This window comes from Corvus hawaiiensis, chromosome 9 (genome assembly GCF_020740725.1).
Source record: "Corvus hawaiiensis isolate bCorHaw1 chromosome 9, bCorHaw1.pri.cur, whole genome shotgun sequence".
NCBI lineage: Eukaryota > Metazoa > Chordata > Aves > Passeriformes > Corvidae > Corvus > Corvus hawaiiensis.
Genome location: NC_063221.1, coordinates 27,405,913 through 27,426,821, shown reverse-complemented (window position 1 = coordinate 27,426,821; position 20,909 = coordinate 27,405,913). Strand labels below are relative to the sequence as shown.

General features: G+C 43.8%; 3 protein-coding genes across 3 annotated transcripts; 2 read left to right on the top strand and 1 right to left on the bottom strand.

Annotated features, from left to right (window-relative positions):
* Window positions 1-598: 598 nt before the first annotated feature.
* On the bottom strand, window positions 599-9,955 carry BTF3L4 (basic transcription factor 3 like 4). Its single transcript, XM_048312477.1, has 6 exons — window positions 9,849-9,955; window positions 8,670-8,733; window positions 7,704-7,817; window positions 5,387-5,588; window positions 3,913-3,972; window positions 599-3,044 (listed from the first exon to the last, which is right to left on the bottom strand). Exons 2-6 carry the CDS (start codon window positions 8,721-8,723, stop codon window positions 2,998-3,000), a joined length of 477 nt encoding a protein of 158 aa, XP_048168434.1. The 5' UTR covers window positions 8,724-8,733; window positions 9,849-9,955; the 3' UTR covers window positions 599-2,997.
* A 527-nt stretch (window positions 9,956-10,482) lies between these two features.
* On the top strand, window positions 10,483-20,258 carry TXNDC12 (thioredoxin domain containing 12). Its single transcript, XM_048312475.1, has 7 exons — window positions 10,483-10,710; window positions 12,702-12,762; window positions 17,575-17,627; window positions 18,116-18,189; window positions 18,760-18,829; window positions 18,924-19,007; window positions 19,415-20,258. The coding sequence occupies exons 1-7, from the start codon at window positions 10,620-10,622 to the stop codon at window positions 19,492-19,494; spliced, it is 513 nt and encodes a 170-aa protein (XP_048168432.1). The 5' UTR covers window positions 10,483-10,619; the 3' UTR covers window positions 19,495-20,258.
* On the top strand, window positions 14,298-15,951 carry KTI12 (KTI12 chromatin associated homolog). Its single transcript, XM_048312474.1, has one exon. The coding sequence runs from the start codon at window positions 14,329-14,331 to the stop codon at window positions 15,049-15,051; it is 723 nt and encodes a 240-aa protein (XP_048168431.1). The 5' UTR covers window positions 14,298-14,328; the 3' UTR covers window positions 15,052-15,951.
* Window positions 20,259-20,909: the final 651 nt, after the last annotated feature.

Here is a 20,909-nt window from a genome sequence, read left to right as displayed (position 1 = left end):
CTCCAGCACCACTGCCTGTGCTGTATGTAACCTCTGCATCCATCACACACAAGCATTTCTTTATTTCATAGAGAAAACTATGAAACAATTCCAAGATTTTGCAGACTTCTCTGCTGCCTCAGAGAAGCCAGCCAGACCCTGGGTCCCACCCATAAACTAGGGAACTACACAAATGCACCAGCAGCCAGGGAAGGAAGATCAGTGTTTGCTGTCTCACACATTTGCAGACTCCTTGGTTTTCACTGATCAAGCTTTGACTCCCCCTCACATACAGTCCAGGAGATGTTTCAATTTCCTTTCTGCTCCATCTTCCTACTTTCCAATCACTTATTTAAGTTATTTAACATGTCAATATCATTACCAGTATCTTTAATATGCCAGCAGAGTTTAGTAGTGAGCAAGTAAGCACAAGGGCTTCAGAAGTATGGTGGTTATCGTGCTTCAAGCCAAGCAAAGAACAACTTAATGTTCACCTTTATGTGGGGAGTTTTTACTTACCAACGCTCCCCAAAACTATTTTTAGTAACCTGGCATTTCCATCATCACATACAAACACTGTTTGTGTTACACCACGAATAAATACAAAAGAAAAAAGAGCTCTTCCCACAACAGCCTCGATGGGCTACTTTTAATTAAAATCAGTTTAATGATTGATAAGCTCTAGTATTTCCAGCAGCAAATCATAAGTGGTTGACTGTTTCCAGAGACAGTGAAAAAACTGAAGATAATGTAACTACGTAAGCTAGCATAGTTAGTTGGTTTACTGGTTATCAACATAGGAAAAATTTGAGGGTTTAACATGTAAATTCAAGAGCAAAAACGAAATCAGTATTTTGTAGGAATCGAAGTTCAGCTATATAAACTTACAGCATCATTGTTTCCAAGGCTTACTTTTAGTCTCTCACAAAATTACTTTTGCCGTACTTCCTACATCAGAAGGAACAAGCAGGAATTTTCAGTATCTGGTTAGTATTCAGGAAGGGAGTGTCCCATGTATCAACTCAGTAGAGTTGCTAAACGGAAAGGTTCTTCACTTGTACCTCTTAAGCAAACAGAGGAACACTGCAAATACCTGTTGCCTCGTGTCCTTCCTTTGCTCCCTGGGCTCACAGAGGGAGCAGAAGGCAATTCCACGTGCCTGAGCACACACTTGTGGAGACATCTCCTTCTTATAAACAGAACAAATCATCTACAGCTGATCAGCCATACCACAAACGAAAGTTTCATTCAACACCACAGAGAAAATAGGAGTGAGTATAGGGAGTGTGAAATCCTAGAGCTCTAATGGGACCCTCCCTAGCCCTACATGTCTTCCTTGGTCACTGCCACCAAGAATGCAGTGCTGTCTCAAACAGCTGCAGCATCCACCTGCCTTCCTCAGCCAGTGCTGGTGGGAGGAGCAGACAACACACAGGAGGGAGCATTTCCTCTTTTGTACTGTTATTTTATTTTGTAGTAAGATCCATGTAGTATATAAAATATAACAGGAAAAACTGAACGAAGCCTAGAAAATGAACCGAGGAGTTCAGCTGACGAACCACTACAGCTCTACTTCTGTGGGTTCACGAAGTCTCCAGAACTCATGGACTGTTTGCTTGTACTATTACAGTTCTCTAGCATATGAGCCTACACCAAAAGCTGATATGTTCCAATTAAGCCATAGTTAAGTGACAGATGTAGAGAAAAAAAACAAAGTGGCTTTTGTAAGCCACAGCTGCCCTTGACAGAAGTTACAATGATGTCTAACTATACTGTAATGCACATTACACCAAGAACCTTGAAAGAGCCTCTGAGAAAACAGCTTCACATTAAGCATTTTAAAGAAAGGTCATAAATACTGCACTGTACCAACAGTACCTCCCAATGTCCTCCTTATGCCTGAGGAGCGTTTGTGTTTTGTAAGAAGCTACTACAGATGACACCAAACCTAGAGGTAGGTTATAGGCCAAGGTAAGTTATAGGCAAAAAAAAAAAAAAAAAAAAATCCCTTTAGAGCTAGTCGCTGCACAGGCTGCCCAGCAGGCAGCAGGGCAAAGCATAAACAACTCTTTTCTCCCACCCTAAACATTGCTCACACAGTGCATTTAGCTCCTAGGGCCCTAAGAATGAGAGTGGATCATCAGCTGCTAGTAAATGCAGTCATGCCAAGAGAACAGCTTGAAGTTATTCAAGCAAAAACCTGTTACTGTGCAAAACTGATGCACTGGACTGTTACCAACCAGACCTCCAAGCTTAGGAAGTGATCTGACAGTAGAGAACCAAGGTGTTTTTCTTTTGACTGGGAAGTATTTTAGTAACCACCAGGAGAACATACTGCTACGTCTACATGGAAGAAGCCAAATACCAGCTTGTATCAAAACCTTAAGAGACCAAAAAAAAAAAAAAGTTTAAAAAAAAGCACACTTTGATGAGACCAAATTTTTAAAATGTTACTGCACCAAACAAGCCGCTAAAACAGCTCATCTCCCCTAAAACCTGGGATGAACACAATGTTGATGACAAATATGTGTACATTGAGAAACACACCTGCAAGTACAATAGGTAACAGCAAATTAACCCCAGGTTTTAATGGTGTAATGTCTTCAGGTCACAAAATGTGGACAAAACGTTAATCTTAACTCCCTTCTGTGCACTGTTTGGTGATAATCAAAGTAACGATGCTGAAGATTCATTTTATTTCTACTTCCAAAGGAAAAGGGTAAATGGTTAAATATGTGTTCTCCAATTTGTTCTCCACTATACGTACACCCACACACATACACACACCCCTCAAACTGCACTGACATTTCTTTTTGACCAAAAGAGTAGATCCTGGGAGTAAGTGCAAAATGCAAAATCAACTGACAGAAAATGCTGAACAAACAGCATCATAAAAATACAAAATATTTATATTACTGAACTATTAACAGATGATGTTCTCTGTTTCTTTAAAACTTTGGAACCACATAGCTGATTTCTTAAATCTAGTCCATGCCAGCTTCCAGAACTATTTATGTTTTAGTTAGCTTCATTCTTTGATGCTTCATCAAAATTTTCTACGAGATCTGAAAAAGATGAAGATATTTAATACAGTAATGCCCAGTAAGATTACCTTTGTAAGTTTAATGAAAATGCATATAATTACAGGAAAGGTTAAGTAGTACTTAATTACACTTAGGGAAACCAATTCTTTATGGGCAAATTTCAAAGGGCTTTAGAAAATACTGTTTGTTTAAACATACACAAAGAACTAGAAATGCAGAAACACTCCAAGAGTGAAAATTCTAACATTAAGTGATTAAGAGCTGATTTTCAGAAGTGCTCTACTAGCTGCAGTTGAGTTTTGAGCATCAGCATTCTTTAAAAAATGCCTGACGTTTTAGAGAATTTAATTTTATGCAAGGTCACAAGGAAACAGACCAGTGCCAAGGCACGAGGAATTCAATCTCTGGTCATATATGTTGTTTTAGCTAACACACCATTCTGATGGATACAGTAGAATGTGGTGATTGATAAAATAGTTATTCATTGATTAAATTAAGAACTTCCCATATTTACTTTCAGACACTGACATAAGCCTTTTTTCTTCTACTACAGAAATAGAAATTCCCACTCCAGACCCTGATATAAAAACAACCTGATAACTATGCCAATTATGTCATTTTGCAGTCCTAAACCCCTGTTTGGATATTTAGATACCTGGTTCAACCTCACTGAAAATATTTTAACCTAGTTTCACTCAATAATTAAGGTATTTGCACAAGGTAATCCCTTTTTCAAAAGCTGGAATCCCAAGTCATGTTTTAATGCTGTCCTATATAAGAAGCCTCCCTTAGCAACCAAGGAGTATAATCACATCAAAAGCTACATATTTAAATGAATAAATCAAAATATTTACATATTAAGTGGACATAAAAGTGTGTATGTATCTACCTGGGACATCATCATCTTCTTCATCAATATCTTCCGATTTTGGTGCTTTACTATCCAACACTAAAAAAAAGAAATTTGGTGCTGAGTTCTCATGATACAGAATTAGGAACACTCACACAGCAAAATAAAAACCATACACATGAAGAAAGCAAGCATTTCCCCAATCCCCAACAGTGACAAACATACAAATGACCAGGTATTGGGAGTTAACAGCATGACCAAAAGGTTTCCTTGGGGACATTCTCACAGCAAAGTGTTAGTAGAGCCATTTTCAGATGCTACGGGGTATTCACACAGAGCTTGCAAAAGATCAGATGATAAAGAAAAGCCTCAGCATGACTTAATCTTCTAAGTGAAGTCACATGTTTGAATACAACAATAATGTGGTACCCATCAGTGACCAACATATCGTATGATTCAAATACCAAGGGGCTACAACTGTAGGAAAAATACTTCCAGATCAACTGTCCTGCATCAAACCTCATCTCTCTCAGTCCCAAGTAACCTAGAGAAATGCAAGAACTAAAAAAATAGAACTACTTTTTCTCATTGGTCTGACTTCCTGTACTACCTAAAGAAAGCACAGCATCTACTGGGACCGAGGTTGCATCAAAAGAGATATGCTAATGATGATCTCTCTAAATTTTAAAAGGTATTTTACACATTACTAAAGAAGAAAAACTAACCCTTTACTTTCACTCAAACTCTGAACATGATTGTGGAAGACATTCAAATTGATTTAAAAGAACAACTCTTTGTTGAAAACATTAGCACAGGTGATGTATGTTCCATTCCACACACAGACGACTACACATCCAACTACAGTCATCTGAATGGCTGTAACAATCTAACCTGGAACTGTACCTGATCTTCACTTTTTAACTAAAATTACAGTATTAGTTATACTGCCTACACCCCTCTAGCCATGCTCCCATGGTTTTAAAATTAATAGAAAATAAAGAATCACATGCATAACTGTGATTTGGCTTTTTTATTTTTCCACTAAAACTTTGATTTTTAATTAGTTTTTTAAAGTCTTGGCTGAATTCCAAAGTAAATTGTAGAGCAGAAGAACATATTTCTTCTTCTATAACTCCAATACAAATATGTTTTTAATGAACAAAGAAAACAGAATAGATTCCCTGACAAAAAGAACTGGTTGGGTTTTTCCAAGTAAAAACAGGAACTTGCTTTCCCCTAAGCATTCTGCCACACACAGCTGTACACCTGCAATCACAGCATGCCAGACGTATCTATTTCTTTTAAATCAGGGCCTGCCTATATAATCTTGAATCAACAAAGATTAAAAAAAATTCCTCCCCCACCCTCTACTTCCACAACAGTGGCAAATGAGTGAAAGCACACACATTCCTGATTACTTTTTAAGTCACATGCTGTTGTTAAATTTGGGTTAAAACTTTTAGTACTTCATATGTCCTTTAAGTCAGCTATGAAAGATGCCAAAAAAACCTACCTTGTCTTGGGAATTGTTCAGCTAACTTCCTGAGACTTGTTAAGCTGTCAGCACCAAGCTGGCTTAAGATGCCTGGAAGCATTTCTGTGATCGGTTTAGCCTCTGCATGACCAGTAATTGCAAAAGTGTTGGCAGAGAGGGAAGCTTGAACCTTGGGGTTGTTGAAGTGAATAACTGTTCCATCGTCTTTTATCATATTCACCTGTTTAAATATATAAATAACATTTACCAAAGTGTTGCAGCATCTTGTTACACAAGCATAATAACAAAAATCTAGATTTGAAATATTAAAAACTACAGAACTAGCACTCCTCCTAAAGGATAATATAACCACGATAAAAGCACCTAGAACTAACACCATCTAAATTCAAAGCTCCAACAGCAAAGCATTACCACATCAGGTTAAGCCACTGCCTTTCACAGGTACCTGTGTCACCTACCAGGAAAACATTCCTGCTTCTGCCCATCTGGCAAAGGCACAGGACTCACACTGGCTCAAGGCAGGGATGCACACACAGCACTGGGATTTTATGGACCAACTGCTCTAGAACAGACTTCCAATACCTTCCCAATAATTCCATGACAGCTCTTACAACTAAGGACATCACACAGTGATCCTGCTCTCTTCCTCTTCCCTAGCCTTCTGAATCACCAAGAATTATAATTTACAGCCTGCTTTGCTCCTTCTGTCAGAGTTCACACTGGCATATTTGTATAGGTCTATGTTATGCTTTTTTAACTTAAAGGAAGACAGAATGGAAAGCTGAAAAGCTTTTTTTCTTCTGGGCATGGCTAATCTATTATGTGAAAAATAATTCTGTCTGACCATAGGAAGAGAGCTCTACCCATCCGACACAACAGTGGTATTAAACTTATGCGAAAAAAATAATAAGCAATGTTTTTAAGTTACAGGGAGAAAAGAGGAATTCAGAACTAAAGACGAGATCTAAAATACAAAAACATCTGAGTTCTCAATCCTCACACAGCAGCAGAGTTCCAAATATGTTTTGAACAGGAAATCCAGGTGTGTTGCTTTCCTGCAAAACTAAGCAATGTCCTGTCCTTTGCCCACAGGGAAATGGTAAAGGCTTCAACCACAGTCATCCTGTTACTTAAAAGCCCCTTTTAAAATGACACAAAGGCATTACTCATGTTTGACTCAACATTACTCTTCTATCTGCACAAAGCTTACCAAGGTCAACTTGCGTTCACTTGAATAAAACATTCTGCAATTACGTCTCTTGCTATCAAGGTATAAACATTTTGCATCATCTTCCTACACATTGAGATATTTAAAATCCCTAATAACTGTGTCTGAATAAAGATCCTGTGCTCTGTGCAGAAAAAAGCCCTGAACATACACTAAGAGGAACAATGTCCTTCTTTAGTTCATATAGCTCAGCATATTTGTATTAAGCTTAAGAAAACAAACAAACTGAAGTGTTTCTGTAACAGAGGTCTGAAAACTTACAGGCAAACCACACTGAATCTGCATTTGCCTTTGGAAGGGAGGAACGCACTTAGTGACTTCTGCACGCACCTTGCAATCCTGCTTCAATTAATTAATCACAGATTAAATATTGTACTTCTTTAACTAAGTAGTACAAGTACTACAGCAACACTGAGTTCATGATGGAGGAACATCCTCCTCCTCCCATGTGTGAGTGTCACTCTCTACACTGTTATGGAAAACATGTTTTATTAAAACATGTAAATTAAGAGGTATTCAAAGAATATCTGAAACCTTCACATTCCTACTTACATTAACACAGAAGCTACTTCTGTAGAGTCCCTGCAGTGTTTTAAAAAACATCTTCTGTAACTACTGCAAACAATTCCAGCAATTTTTGTGTAGTAAAAGGTCCTAATTTTGGTAATACAGACTCAAGTTCCTACTCAAGGTGTTCCTAAACTTTCCTTTGTATTCTGCACCACACCTGCTCTAGATGGTCCTGCACAGTACACGTACCTTTCCTGCTTTTCTCTTTAGAGCAGGGATTCACGTTCATAAAAGTCAAGAACAAAGAGAAGTTTTGTTCTGCAATGAATGCAAGACACACACAGTGCACAGAACTTACTACCTCCACCACACACTACCTGGCAACAGAACCTTCAATTTTTCTTCTCCAGGTACGTACAGATTCGTGTCAATGAGACAACAATAAATCAAACAACTTTACCTCTCAATAATCAGATCTCTATGGTTTTGCGTGGAAGACAAAACTGTTGTCAAAACCAAAAGCAAACCCCACCACACCACCACCAAAATGACAGTGAATTTAATTTCAAACAGGAAACACTTATTTTTTCACTATACCTCTTCAATGCCAGCAATGTTATTTACTGCCAGTTTTTTGAGGGAACTCTGAAGTTTTTTGTCATCAGCTGTAGCTGTTCTGTGCACCACCTTCTTCTTTCTGCGAGCTGTTCCCTGGGAAAGAATCAAGAGACAACAGTCAGCTCTACTCAAGATCTCTCAACACTAATTGCAAAAGTCATACCACCGTCTGAGCAACATCTTTCAACTTATGAGACATTTCTGTAGACAAAAACGCTTCTCAACTTATTTCCCTTTTCCTACAGCTTTGGCCATCATTCCCAATTTTAAGTTTTTTCTTAAGCATAAAAGACCAAAGAAACCCCAAACAACAGCATATTTTCCCTTGCACTAAACCAGACTACAAAAATACTACTTAACATCAAGCAATACATAACAAAGTTTCCCCAAGATGTTTTTTCCAAAACGAAGCACAAATACAGTGATTTAAAAGGTTACACTTTGGCAAGCAAATCATTAACATTTTCAAAGTGTTCCACAGACAGCAGTTTTGGAAGTCCTAATTTGCAAACTTTGGTACAATCATCCCTACCGCAGGGGATGAGCACCCATACTGAACAAACTACATGCCTTTTTATTGGTCTTATTAACTACCCACTGGCTCAGAGAAAATAAACAGCTCAGAGCAGAGCCAGTGACTGGAGTGGGCACGAAGGAAGAAAATCCCCAATAGGGAGGCCAGAAAGGCAGAACTGGAACACCCAACAGGTGAGCTTAGCTGGAGCTTTCACAGGTCACAACAAGTCATTGAATTAAAACAATGGTTGCACACTGGAAACTGCTCATCCAGCAGTTGTGAACTGAAAGAAATTTGCATTTCAGGTAGCTGCACTATGGGCCAGATCACACAAAACCTGTAATGGTCAAGCCTCAGAATAATTTTCTTCTTCCCTTTCTATGAACTTCAGCCTATGTTTTCAAAAGTGTCTCTGGTGGTTTTCTTACCTTTCCTCCTATTCGGACCTGCGCTTGAAGCTTGGCCAGTTTTTCTTGGTTCATTGTGCTACGTCTACAGAGCAAGAAAAAGTTCAAGTTAACCATCAAAACAGTAACAAAAAAAAGGCACAGTCCATTTTAAGAGTACTCTTACAATTGCAGTGGGTTTTTTAGACTTCTAGAACATTACTCAAAACAGTGTGTCAAACAAACAAACAAAGCTTTAAAGTCACACCACCTAAACAATCCACAGCAGTCCTGCAGTAGGAAGGACCCGCATTTAGCTGAAGTGTCTGTGCCACAATGAGGCAACTCAACAGGACATTTCATTCTGCATCACGCCGAGGTACTCATTTTCAGGACGCCAGTTTACTGATGCAAGTATTTAACTGAATTACTGACTCCAACCAGACCCAAACTAGTACATACACCACAACTGGTCTGGGAAAACACCCTTATCTTTATGAGGGCTCAGGGGTAGATTAATCACTAAACTACCTGGAATAGTATTCATATAATGAATCTATGATACTTAAACTAATGAGCGAGATCCAAACTCTCTGAAGTTCGTGTATGGACGTATTTGCTATATGAACGTCTAGTAGCTCTTCATCCAATACAGTGACTGGGAAGTTAGTCCAGTGCTTCTCCCACGGGTCAGGTGGGACCTTTAAAGGCTGAAAGCCCTGAAAACCCATAATAGGTGAAAAAACGCCTCAAACCTTCCAGCAAAAGGAATGCGTTTCGCTGCTCTGCCCCAGCAATTCATCAGTGATCCCCGGAACGATGGGGAAGTCTCCGCATGTGCTTTGTGCCGGGAACGACGGGGAGGGGAAGAGCAGGAGCGAGGGAGGGATCGGAGCACGAAGGGACCCCGCGGGGCGGCGGGAGAAGAGGCTCAGGGTGGCTCGCTGGCCATCCCCAGAGCACGGGGAGCGGGAGGGCAACACGGCCCATCCCTCAGGAGCCCGTGTAACCGCGACCCCAGGGGAGAGCCGCGGCCCCGTGAGCCAGGGCAGCCCCCGCACAAGGGAGTCACTCCCTCGGCCTCTCCTCGGGGAACGGCCCAGCGCGGCGCACGGGGACAGGACCAAGCTGCCGCGGCGCCCCGCCCGCCTCAGGTCGGCAGGGACGCGGCAATACCAGGACACGGAGACACCGGGACACGGGAACAGCGGGCCCCCTCACCTGAGCGCGGCGGAGCCCCCGCTACCAACACGCGGCGAGAACAAGATGGCGACCGAAGAAGGAAAGAGGGGCGCACAGAGAAAGGAAGCGTCGCACCACGTGAGGGCACCGACCCGCCCGCGGATTGGCGGATCCGCCCACTCGTATTTACATACGGGCAGGGCTGGGCACGCAAGGCGTCCTGGGATTTGTAGTCTCCAGGGAGCAGTAGTCACCAGTGCCCCGGGGCAGGGAGTGATGCCCGGTGACCCAAACCCGGGACGCCGCGCTTCCAAACTCGTCAACACTCGCTCTGTCCCCCTCAGCAAAACCTCCCTCACACACTGTGCTTCTGGTCGGTTTTGCCTTTCCGACAGCAGGGCAACTACGGAGAGCAGCGCGACAAAGGGTTTATTTGGGAAGGAGAAAATAAATCAGGAACCACCCCCCTCCACCGCTGCCTGCTCCCGTCGGGATAACGCTGGGGTTTGCCCAGAGGGAGTGACCAGGGCTCTGGGGCCCCGATGCGATGACCCGTGCCCTGGGGCTCCCGGCTCCCTGTACGGAGCCAAACTCGTCCTGAGCCCCCCCGCACCCTTCCCGCCAGGTGCCTCCACGGGCCGAGCCGTGAGGGCGGCGCACCGCCCACATCCGCCACACATCACTTCCTGGGCTTTAAAAAACGGGGAAAAAAAAAAAAGAGGAAAAAAAGAAAAATCCAGTTAAGCGGGTCCTGTCCTGTCTGGAGGTTCGGGGCCGTACCCGGGTGCTGCCGCTGCCCGCGCCGACACCATGAAGGCTCAGCCCGCGGTAGCCTCCGTCTTCTGCCTGTGCCTGGTGCTGGCGGCCTGCGCCGCCTCCGCCGCGGGAGGGCTCGGAAAGGGTCAGACAAACGCTTTCTTCGGGCTTTCCCCAACTTCTGTCCCCACTCGGGGCGGGTCCGATCCCCTTAGCCCGCGGGGGCCGCCGGGCGGGAGCAGAGAGCGCAGCTTCGGGGTCTGGAGGTGCGGGGGGCGCTCTGCGGGGTCTCCGCCGTCGTAGTTCGGTTCTGGCTGAACCCCTCGTCACCGCGGAGCCCTGGGGGAGCAGCCCCTCGGTGCCCCCCGTGCCGAGTGCCCCGTGCCTGCCCAGCCTCCGCCGGGCTCCTGGCAGGCGATGAATGGCCCTTCCCTCCGCCCTCGGCTTCCCTTGCCCTTCGTGACCGCTCCTCACCTCGCTCTTGGCTTGCCCAGGCTCCTTGTCTAATTACCGTGTCTAATGGCCCAGTTCACCCGGGGTCTGAGCTTCACCCCAGGTGGTGGCTTTGCCGTAGAGGTAAATCTCCTCAGGGCTGGTTGTAACCAATTTGATCAATTGACAGCAAAGCTGTGGTGTGGATCCCAGCCAGCCATTCACCCTTTAATTCCCTAGATGACTTTCATTCAAAAGAAACACTCTGTAATGTGTTGGGCAATGCTTTTAAAAACGTACCGAAGCTCGCCACAAAGTGGGATTTGTTTTAAATATAGAAAAGCTTTTGAAAAGTGTTTCCCAGCTAGAACAATAGAAGGTTTTCCCTGTTTTAACATTTTGGCCTGAAATAGCTGACGTGTCATTATTCTGGGTAAACGTGACTTCTGCTAATCCAGCTGGTTTTTGCTCTGGGACGTTGAGCTGGTACAAATGTAGCCCTGTGTCCGAGACTGCCTCAGCAGCTGCTGTGTGGGTGTGAGGGGACATGGACGAGGCATCCCCACCCCACCGCGAGCTCATCTGTTTGATGTGTTGCATCACGTATGTTCCCAGTTGCTCATATCAGCAGAGAAGATCAGGTAACACAAACACTGTGCCACTGTCCACACCTCCCAGATGCTGAACTGAGGTGCCCCGAGGACTTGGCTGACGCTGTTTTAGGCTTTCTCCAGCTTCTTTGCCATAGTCGTCTACTGGAGACAATGTCCACTTTCCCCTGTGTCAGCACTGGGCAGTCTGTGCCTCCTGATCTCTGTGTAGCTCCTGAGATCTGCTCCCCTCAGCACCCTGAGCACGGTGGGTTGCTGACTAATCCAAACCCTTAGGGATGGGAAGGGGCAAGCCGAGGTTCATGTTTGGCCATCCGGCACCGTAATTGTTAATTACTGGAGCCAAGGTGTTCCAAGAGAGTTCCTCTTTGTACAGCTCCTGGATCCCCTTCATCTCAGCTCTCCAGGTGGCTTTTGGCCACGTGCTGTGTTGGCTACCAAAAAAACCCAACCCTGGCAGTCGCTGCTTTGCAGCTGTTAAACATACACTAACTCACTCTTAAATCAATTGACATAACAAGGCTTGTTATCTGTATGCCAGATAAAATATTTCCTGCATTGTTCAGTCACTGTAACACTCAGAAATCTGTGCAATAGTGTTCTTTCTTGCTCTTCAATGATACTATCATCAGCAGGAATACTCAGCATAACAGCTTTAGAGCAATTAATGATCATATGTTGGCCTAGGAGTTTTTAAGTTTCAGTTTAGTTTGCCTTTGGTGGGATTTAGGAAGCCAAATGCTGACATGTTTAATTTGTCACTCATCAGATAATAAATGTTCACAGATTGAAAAAGAATGGAGAATAATCAGAAGGCACTTCAATTTTAATATCTGTTTGGGGGATTTTAGTGTCATTTACATACATATATAGAAATATTCATGAGCATGGTATGTTTTTGTTAATTAATTTCAATGGGATTCCTCATACGACTGTGTGGGCTGTATTTGCAGAAGTCTTTCCAGAAGTGGGGCTATAGTTGGCTTTTAAAGAATATAAAATGAGTTGAAAACACTCTTGAGGGTTGGGCTGTTTTCCTCTGTTAGCTGATGTGTTAAATTAAGCAGCATTTATAAACCCTTCTCTCTGGCAGGTTTTGGAGATCATATTCATTGGAGAACACTAGAAGATGGGAAGAAAGAGGCAGCAGCCAGGTATGTTTGCTAGTTTTAAATACAGAAATGTGTCTCCAGAAGCATTCACAAAGGTTCTATTTCAGCCCTAAATTTAACCACAGAAAAGAGTCTCTATTAACAAAAATGAGGGTGGTTTAGGAGACTCTTCAGATCCCTACAGCTTATTGGAGAGAAAATACAGAATTTTGTTGACTTTGCCAAGGCACCACCTAGGTTTAATCACTGCAGTCTAATTAAATGATTGAAGCCCTAGCATGCCTTTGAAACAAGGAAATAATTATTACAATAAAGAAAGATACAGTTCTCAAGCACAGAAATGCATATATAAGTGGTGCTCAATCCCCTTGAACTCAGCAGTGCTAAGAGCTTCCCTAAAATTCCCTGTGCCTGTATAGATGAGGCCTCAGCATGAGGTATTTTTCCATCTGCAGGAAAAATCTGGAAGTTTCAACCTGTAGTGAACTGACAGAACCTGATTTGGGTTAAGCTTAAACTCTAAAAAGAACACTGAAAAGGTGAAAAAATGACATTTTTTCTTTTTCTCAGAGTTTCTTGTGCTTCTTGTTAAAATGCAAGAAGGAGAATGGCATGCTTATAAATTCTACTTGTATTTTAACTTTATAACCTAGATCTGACAATGCTGACATGAGTAAAAATTCCTCATGCCTTCCAGGTTTTCTGTTTAATTTAGTTCTGCTCTCAAACTGATCCATCTGGCAAGTTCTACACTCTAGTGCAGAGATTGAATTAACCCAGATGGTACACTTCAGAAGTCTTACAAGTTTTTGTAACTTGCTATTTTAGAATTTTTGGAAAGGAAAAAAAAAAGTAGATTATTTCAGTATCTACAGTTGTAATTGTAGCATTGCTTTGCAGTGCAGCAGAGAAAGCTTTAAAATGAGACAGAGGAGGGGTGAGAAGGATGGCAAGGTCTGAGCTCTCAGGTTTAGGCATGATGAGCATTCCTGCTCAAAAAGACACTGCAGGAAGGGATGGAAAGGATGTGAGCTACACTCTCCTTTCTTTGCTGGTGCACAGATCTGCTTGCTGATTTGAGCTGGGCAGCATTTGAGTGATATTAAATTGAAGGATTAGAAGAAACTACTAATAGCAAAGAAAATATAAACCTAGAAAGTACTTTTCCCCCCCTAAATCTGACCATAAATCAGGAGATGAAAAATTACACGAAATTATCTGGGATGCATCTGAGATGCACCAGAGCCGGTGGTCTAGGAAGTTTCAAGCCTTCGATTTCAATTCTGTAAACTGCACAATGTCGGGGGATGCTGGGGACTTTGCGGTTTTGAGTTCCCTGCGGACGAGGGCGGGGTCCCGGCGTTCCAACAACTGCTGCGATGGCGTTTTTGAGCCGGTGGCTTCGCAGGACGCTGTCGCGGTGCCAGAGCCGTGCTGGGGCGAGGCGATTCCCCGCACCTGTGGGGAGAAGGAGCGCGCCGAGGGCCGCACGGGGGCGGCCGCGCGGGGCCCGTCCCGGGCGCTGCGCGGGGCCGGGGCGGGCTCTGGGCGTGTGTGACCGGCGGAAGCAGTCGCGCCGCGTCCGGGGCGGGCGCCGCTGGCGGGGCGATGCCGCTGGTGGTGCTGTGCGGGCGGCCGGGCAGCGGCAAGAGCCGGCGGGCGGCCGAGCTGCGGGAGGCGCTGGGCGGCCCGGAGCGGCCGGCGCACGTCGTGGCCGAGGCGGAGGGCGGCCGGGCGGCGCTGCGGGCCGAGGTGGAGCGGCGGCTGAGCCGGCGGGACGTGGTGATCGTGGACGCGGGCAACGAGCTGCGGAGCATCCGCTACGAGCTGTACTGCGCGGCACGGCAGGCGGGCACGGCGCGTTGCCTCCTGCACTGCGCCGGTGGCGCGGGCGGCCCCGACGAGCCGCCCTTCGAGGAGCCCGACCCGAGCTGCCGCTGGGACCGGCCGCTGTTCACGGTGCGCGGGGAGGAGCCGCTGCCGCTGGGCGCCATCCGCGCCGCGCTGTTCGAGAGCGCTCCGCCGCCGCCGCACCGCGCCACCCGCACGCAGCCGCTGCAGTCCTGCGGCTTCCTGCACCAGCTGGACCGCGTCACCCAGGACGTGCTGGCCGCCGTCCTGGCCGCGCAGAGGAGCGGGGCCCAGCCCGGAGAGACCATCCGCGTCCCCGGCGTGGCCGAGGGGCTGGTGCTGAGCCGGCCCGTGAGCGTGGCCGAGCTGAGCCGGCTGCGGAGGCAGTTCATCAGCTACACCAAGATGCAGCCCAGCGATGAAAACCTGCCCCAGCTGGCCAGCATGTTCCTGCAGTACCTGAGCCGCAGCATCCAGTGAAGTGTCACCTGTGCCACCCAGCAGTGGCGGTGGTCGGGCCCCGAAGTACTCGCAGCGGGAAGGATGTGCCTTCAGTCACAGACCCCGCAGAGCCTGCGTCCCAACCGTCGGGGATCGGATCCCTTGGCAGCAGCAGCTCTGGGAAGATGGGCACCGTGTCCCTGCAGCGGCCGAGCCAGCTGCATCGCTGGGAGGATCTCTAGGGAAGCAGTTCCCACCCTTGCGTTCTCCCCAGTGGCATCTTGCAAAAAAGGAGAGCTACTGGTGCATCCCCAAACAAGTGAAGTCTCCTGTGGAGACATAAACCCCACTAATCGAATAGTGTGACATGAAAGTGCAAAAGGTGATGACTGTAGTGAAAACTTTACCCTCCACATTGGTGTGTGTATGCCTGGAATAAGAAGATTGTTTTTCCTGGGCTGCCTCCAGATAATGTCAAACTGCAGAAGAGACTTCAGGTCCAGAACTGGAACAGGCTGTATTTTTAGGATGTGACTGTTTCAGAAAATCTGACTGAACCCAAGAGAGATTTGCAGCTCTGCACTGCAGAAGGGTGTTGGCTTAACAAACTCAAACTTCTCTGTTTCAGGTCTAATAATAAAATGTGTGCCTTAAATGGAGTAAAGTCTTAATTTACCTGCAGGACTATTTTGCTGAAATAATTTGCCATGTTTTTTTTCTTCAAGGTCATCATTATACACCCTTAAAAACACAAATTGCTTAAGAACGAGTGCTCTCATACAAAAAATGAGCTGACAGTGTTCTGTGTGAAACTCATAAGTCTGTACCAGCTGTGATGGGTAGCTAAGTTTCCAATAATTTTGGGTACAGCTTATATAAACTCACTTTCTGGTGGATGCTTCATTCTTCATGCTAATAAATTACGGCTTTTGGTTTTAATTGTACGTGTAGTGCTCCCTGGGAGGAAATGGTAAAGTGGGGCAGGAAGGGTTACTTCAGTTACAGTGTCTGTCCGACACACCAGCTGCTAAAGGGATTTATTCATTGCAGAACTGAGAAATGACTACAAAAATGTTCTAATGTAAATAAGTTTGTCTTACCAGTGAACAAAGCTGAGAAAACACTTCAATTATCTCAAACCTCTGTGAGTTCTCACTGACGAAGAGTTGGTATTTCAAGGATGTGAGCACTTCCATTTAAAACCTGCTTTTAAGGTTTCTCTTTAAAAAGTGTGTTGCAGTACTGACCACCAGACAATTGAGCTCTTTCAACATGAATCACTGATCCTTGGTGATAAGAACAATCTCAAATCCAGTCTTAAATCAGCCTCTCCTCAAGAAAGAAGCAAAGTAATTTTGGACTCTATAGAAACAATGAAAAGAAATGGTTTTTCATCATCAGGGAGAGGGCAATGACACAATGCAAGCTTTACGAGGGAAGTGTGTATTCTTGCTCCTTACTGCAAATATATATAAAGGTGATGACATATCAGTTAATTATATATGGGAAACTTGTGTTTGAACAATTCTAAATGTTAATGGCTTCCTTTCCACCCTTTCCTTGTTCTGAAGTTCATTACTGAACACTGCTAAGTAGAGATTTCCTTTCATACCTATTTACAGCTAAAGAAAAACTCATATATCAGTTCTGTTAGTAATTAATGTAGTTGTTGTTGTGTGCAAAGGTGTTAATAATCTGTGTATGAAAATTTGACTGTTTTTACCCCCTAATATGGTTCAGAGTTTACAGTAGGAGAAAACTTGGAGTTTGCTTTGCTTGGCATATCCCAAAAGAAGTATCCACATAGGGTGTTCTCTCCAGATTTCTTCCTCTCATTCACCTAGTTTTAGGCTGTTCTTACTGCTCTGGAAGCCATATCATTATTATATGGAAACTTAACCTCTGGGTAGCATAGCTAGTAAAGTTAAATGAATTATTTGGAAAGAGAGAAAGCAAAAATAACTTTGGTCCTTTTGCACTGCACTTTATTTAGGCTGCAGGTCCTCACAGGCCTTTTCTCCTTCTTAGTCCTGGCACCTGACACATCCATCACAATCAGTTTCAACATACAAATGCGTGGGAAGCCATGCAGGCAGCCAGAGGGTTTGCTGGGTTATTGGGTTTGGTGGTTTCTCAGTGGAGGGCCTTAGTCACAGGAGGTGACTGAGACACGTGGGCTATAATGGGGAGGGGGATGGATTGTCACCCACTGCATTGCCTTAAGCAGCCACGAAAATCCTTCCTGACATCTCTCAAGCAGCTGCTGTCATTAACCATTTCCAGTAATCTGGGAAAAAAAACATGACCAGTTGTGTATCTGAGAAATCTAAACTACTAAGAGAAAGTTTCTTCCTCTACACAAGCAGTTATTGACTGGCAGCTATAATAAATTATTACATGTTTTAAGATTGGAAAACTTTTTGCAAGACAGTCTTAGAGCACCACATAATCTCTTTACACCTCACTTATTTACTGTTACATTTAGCTTTTGAGGAAGCCTTGACTGTTAAAATGTACGTGTAATAGAATTTCTTTGACAATTTTCTTTTTTCTTTTTGTTAGTGGTTTGCCTCTTATGGTTATCATCCACAAGTCCTGGTGTGGAGCTTGCAAAGGTAAGTGCATTGAATACTAGAGCTTGCTGAAATTTCTCATGAACCTTTGTATACAACTCATGTAGCCATGAGAAACGTGAACTTTGCATCCAAAATGTAACCAATGGTATTTGTATTTCATTGAGAGTGGCATAATATGGCAGTGTCATAGCAAACAAGCTGGGTGTGGGCCTAAGTCTTAAAGGATGAGGTAGTTGAGTGGGAGTGGTGGTTTACAGCAGGATTTCTGCTTCTGTTGCACTGGATCAAATATAACCACCTATGTTGGGCAGGCTTCATCCCATGGCTGCCCAGCAAGAATTGCTTCAGGTACCTCCTGTTCTGTGCCCAGCTTTAAGGGTTGGATACATACATTCCATTTACTCACTGCTAATTGAAAAGTGCCACTTCTCTAGAGGGAGGGATGAAGTGGAAATTGATACTGACCTGAAAATCTGAAATATTTTCCACTGGTTTTACATACCTCTTATTTTTATTTTTTTCCTTAGCTTTAAAGCCAAAGTTTGCTGAATCCAAGGAGATCTCTGAACTTGCCCATAATTTTGTTATGGTCAACCTTGAGGTAGGCTGCCCTCTGCTCTGTATCCATGTTCTGCCTAGCTGAAATGAAACATTTGCAATCAAACATTTGCAGTCTGACTCAACTGGTTGCATCCTGTTTTGTGTACATCCTAAATCCTGCACTTCTGAATAGGCATTCAGGATTGATTGATAGAACTTATTGTTTTAAAAAGACTTTTCTTCAGTCTGGCTACTTTAATTGTGTTTATAAACCTGGCTCTCTGCCATTGTCTCTTTAACAGTTTATACTTCGTGTGATTCAGTTTCCATGAAAAAGGAATTTATGTTCATTCTCTCAGTATGTATCAAACAGTCCTATACCAGAGTGGGGTGGGTAATGCAAATTGACAGACCAGAAAAAAATATTATTTTCACAAAAGATACTTCCATAGGTAAAAATAACTTTCTTTCCTTTGAGAGTGGAGGATAATGCAGTTACTTAGGATATGTTCAAAATGGAAGTTGCCCAAGGTAGAAGGAATCTGAAGGCAAGAACTTGTTTCTGTAAAAAGCACCGTGTTTTGTTAGGTATCTTGCTAATATCTTCCCTCTCTCCTGCTTTGCTGTGTAGGATGATGAAGAGCCAAAGGATGAAGCCTTTAGTCCTGATGGAGGTTACATTCCCAGAATCCTTTTCATGGGTAAGGCATCCACAGCTGTTGTGTCCATTCACAGCACTGGGCTCTGTTCTTCCTCTTTCCACCTAAATTTCCTGTTGGATTTCTTGTTTCATAGACCCCAGTGGAAAAGTCCATCCAGAAATCATAAATGAGAGAGGAAACCCCAGCTACAAGTATTTCTATACCAATGCTGATCAAGGTATGTACCAAGTAGTTTGAAGTGCATTTTTAGTGAGATGAAGCTTTGGCAGTGGAGAAAAATGATGGTACTTTGAAGTGCCATAGCTGGGAGTGGTTAAATACAGTGTGAGTGAGTCATTCTCTAATGCCTGAGGAACCATATTCAGGATCATGATTCTCCTTAATACCTACTAAAAGCCTGTAGGACCCAATTTTGTCTCCAGTTGTGGCATGGGAAATCATGGAATTTGCATGATCCAGCTGCACATAGTTGGGAAAAGTGTGCTGGACTGGTTTTTATCTTACAGATTAATCTGTAGACCTACATTCTGTAACTGTGTTGTTTTAAAACACTTTCATTACCAGTTCACCTTGATGTTTTCACCCTGAGATTAATAGTTGGTATCTCTCTGTGTAATCTTTCAGTTGTCCAAGGCATGAAGGAGGCCCAGGAGAAGCTGACAGGCGATGCTTTCAAACAAAAGCACCTGGGAGATGAACTATAATGAAAACACTGAATAATACCTTTTCATCACTTCAAAACTAAGAGGAAATGATTAAACAGACCAAGAATGTAGATGCACTGAAGGGACATAATTCCCCTGTCAACAATGTTAGGTTAAACCCTATTTGGAGTTCACACACACACAACAGTTACTTACGGTGTTTTCTCTGCCTGGCAGTTTGCACTGTGATGGTTCTGTGCAAGTGGGTAATGTGCAAACACATCTTTTTGTGTGTTTGTGCAACCACTAATATTTGGTGTTAAAAGGGAGGTGTGTAGGGAAAACACTATTTGAGGACAATGTGATGGGAAAAACTAGAAGTAGCCATCATTTTGACACTTAATCAGGGTTGAATCTCTTTTCTCACTGGTATTATGTGATCCCATAGTTTTTACTGGGCATTCCCATCACTGGGGCATGTTCCTGGGCCAGTTGTTTTCTAGATATCCAAACCCATGAATTCTGCCACTACACCAAGTAGAATACATTTCATGAATGTCCAAGTAGCATGTGAATTATCAGCTCTGCAAATGTATTTTTGTGTAAAACTGTGTGATTCATCTTTTTTTGCCGTTGGGCAGAAATTTAACTTCTTCCTTATGCACTCACCTTTTGATTGTTCCATCAAGTCAGGGTGGGTTATGTTGAAGCTTTACGGGGTTTCCCCTTTTATTCTTTGAATGTTTTTGGCGAATGCCTTGCCATCACATTGTACTGTATTTTTGTACCAGGGTGAAAAAAAATTAAACCTTTTTAAACATAAACATGCAGAGAGTGTTTTGTGGTTTGGGGCATAGCTTTACATTCTTAAGCATGGGGGGATATATTTTTGTTTGTGTTGCAGTGGTTATTAATGTTGAATGTCACAGCTGAAGGTTTCCCCTTTTTATAATTAAAAAGCATCAATTGTTTTACCATATAACTACAATTCAGCCATTCTTACGCTACCCACATTGTTGAAGGCAATGTGTTTATTTACTGGAACTGAAAAGAGGAATAGAGGGGAGTAAAATCACCCCTCTTGACCTGCTGGGGACACTTTTTCTAATGCAGCCCAGCATGCTATGGGCTTTTGTCACACGAGTGCGTTGCCGGCTCGTGGTCAGCTTGTTCTCCACCTGGATTCCCATATTCTCCTGCGCAGCAGATTTCCAGACTATACTGGTGCAGGTGAAGGACTTTGGATTTCCTTTTCTTGAACTTCTGACAACCCTCTCTGCCCATTTCTCCAGCCTGTTGAGGTCCTCAGTGGCAGCACGACCACTGTTATGTGGATATCAGCTCCTCTCCCCAGCTTTGTATCATCTGCCAGTTTGCTCAGAGTTAGGTGTTAAAAAGTACCAACCAAGGGTACTCCACTAATGATGAGCCCCTTTTAGCCCAGCAGTTCTGCCAGTTTTCCATCCATCTTGCTG

What these genes read in the sequence shown, in the direction of transcription:
- BTF3L4 (XM_048312477.1), bottom strand. Translation starts at nt 8,723, where the DNA reads ATGAACCAAGAAAAACTGGCCAAGCTTCAAGCGCAGGTCCGAATAGGA. An exon ending in AGGTCCGAATAGGAGGAAAG is followed by an intron (nt 7,818 to 8,669) that starts GTAAGAAAACCA and finishes ATTCTTTCCCAG; the next exon opens with GGAACAGCTCGCAGAAAGAA. An exon ending in AGAAGATGATGATGTCCCAG is followed by an intron (nt 3,045 to 3,912) that starts GTAGATACATAC and finishes CATCTTTTTCAG; the next exon opens with ATCTCGTAGAAAATTTTGAT.
- TXNDC12 (XM_048312475.1), top strand. Translation starts at nt 10,620, where the DNA reads ATGAAGGCTCAGCCCGCGGTAGCCTCCGTCTTCTGCCTGTGCCTGGTG. An exon ending in TTGTTATGGTCAACCTTGAG is followed by an intron (nt 18,190 to 18,759) that starts GTAGGCTGCCCT and finishes TTTGCTGTGTAG; the next exon opens with GATGATGAAGAGCCAAAGGA. An exon ending in CTATACCAATGCTGATCAAG is followed by an intron (nt 19,008 to 19,414) that starts GTATGTACCAAG and finishes GTAATCTTTCAG; the next exon opens with TTGTCCAAGGCATGAAGGAG.
- KTI12 (XM_048312474.1), top strand. Translation starts at nt 14,329, where the DNA reads ATGCCGCTGGTGGTGCTGTGCGGGCGGCCGGGCAGCGGCAAGAGCCGG.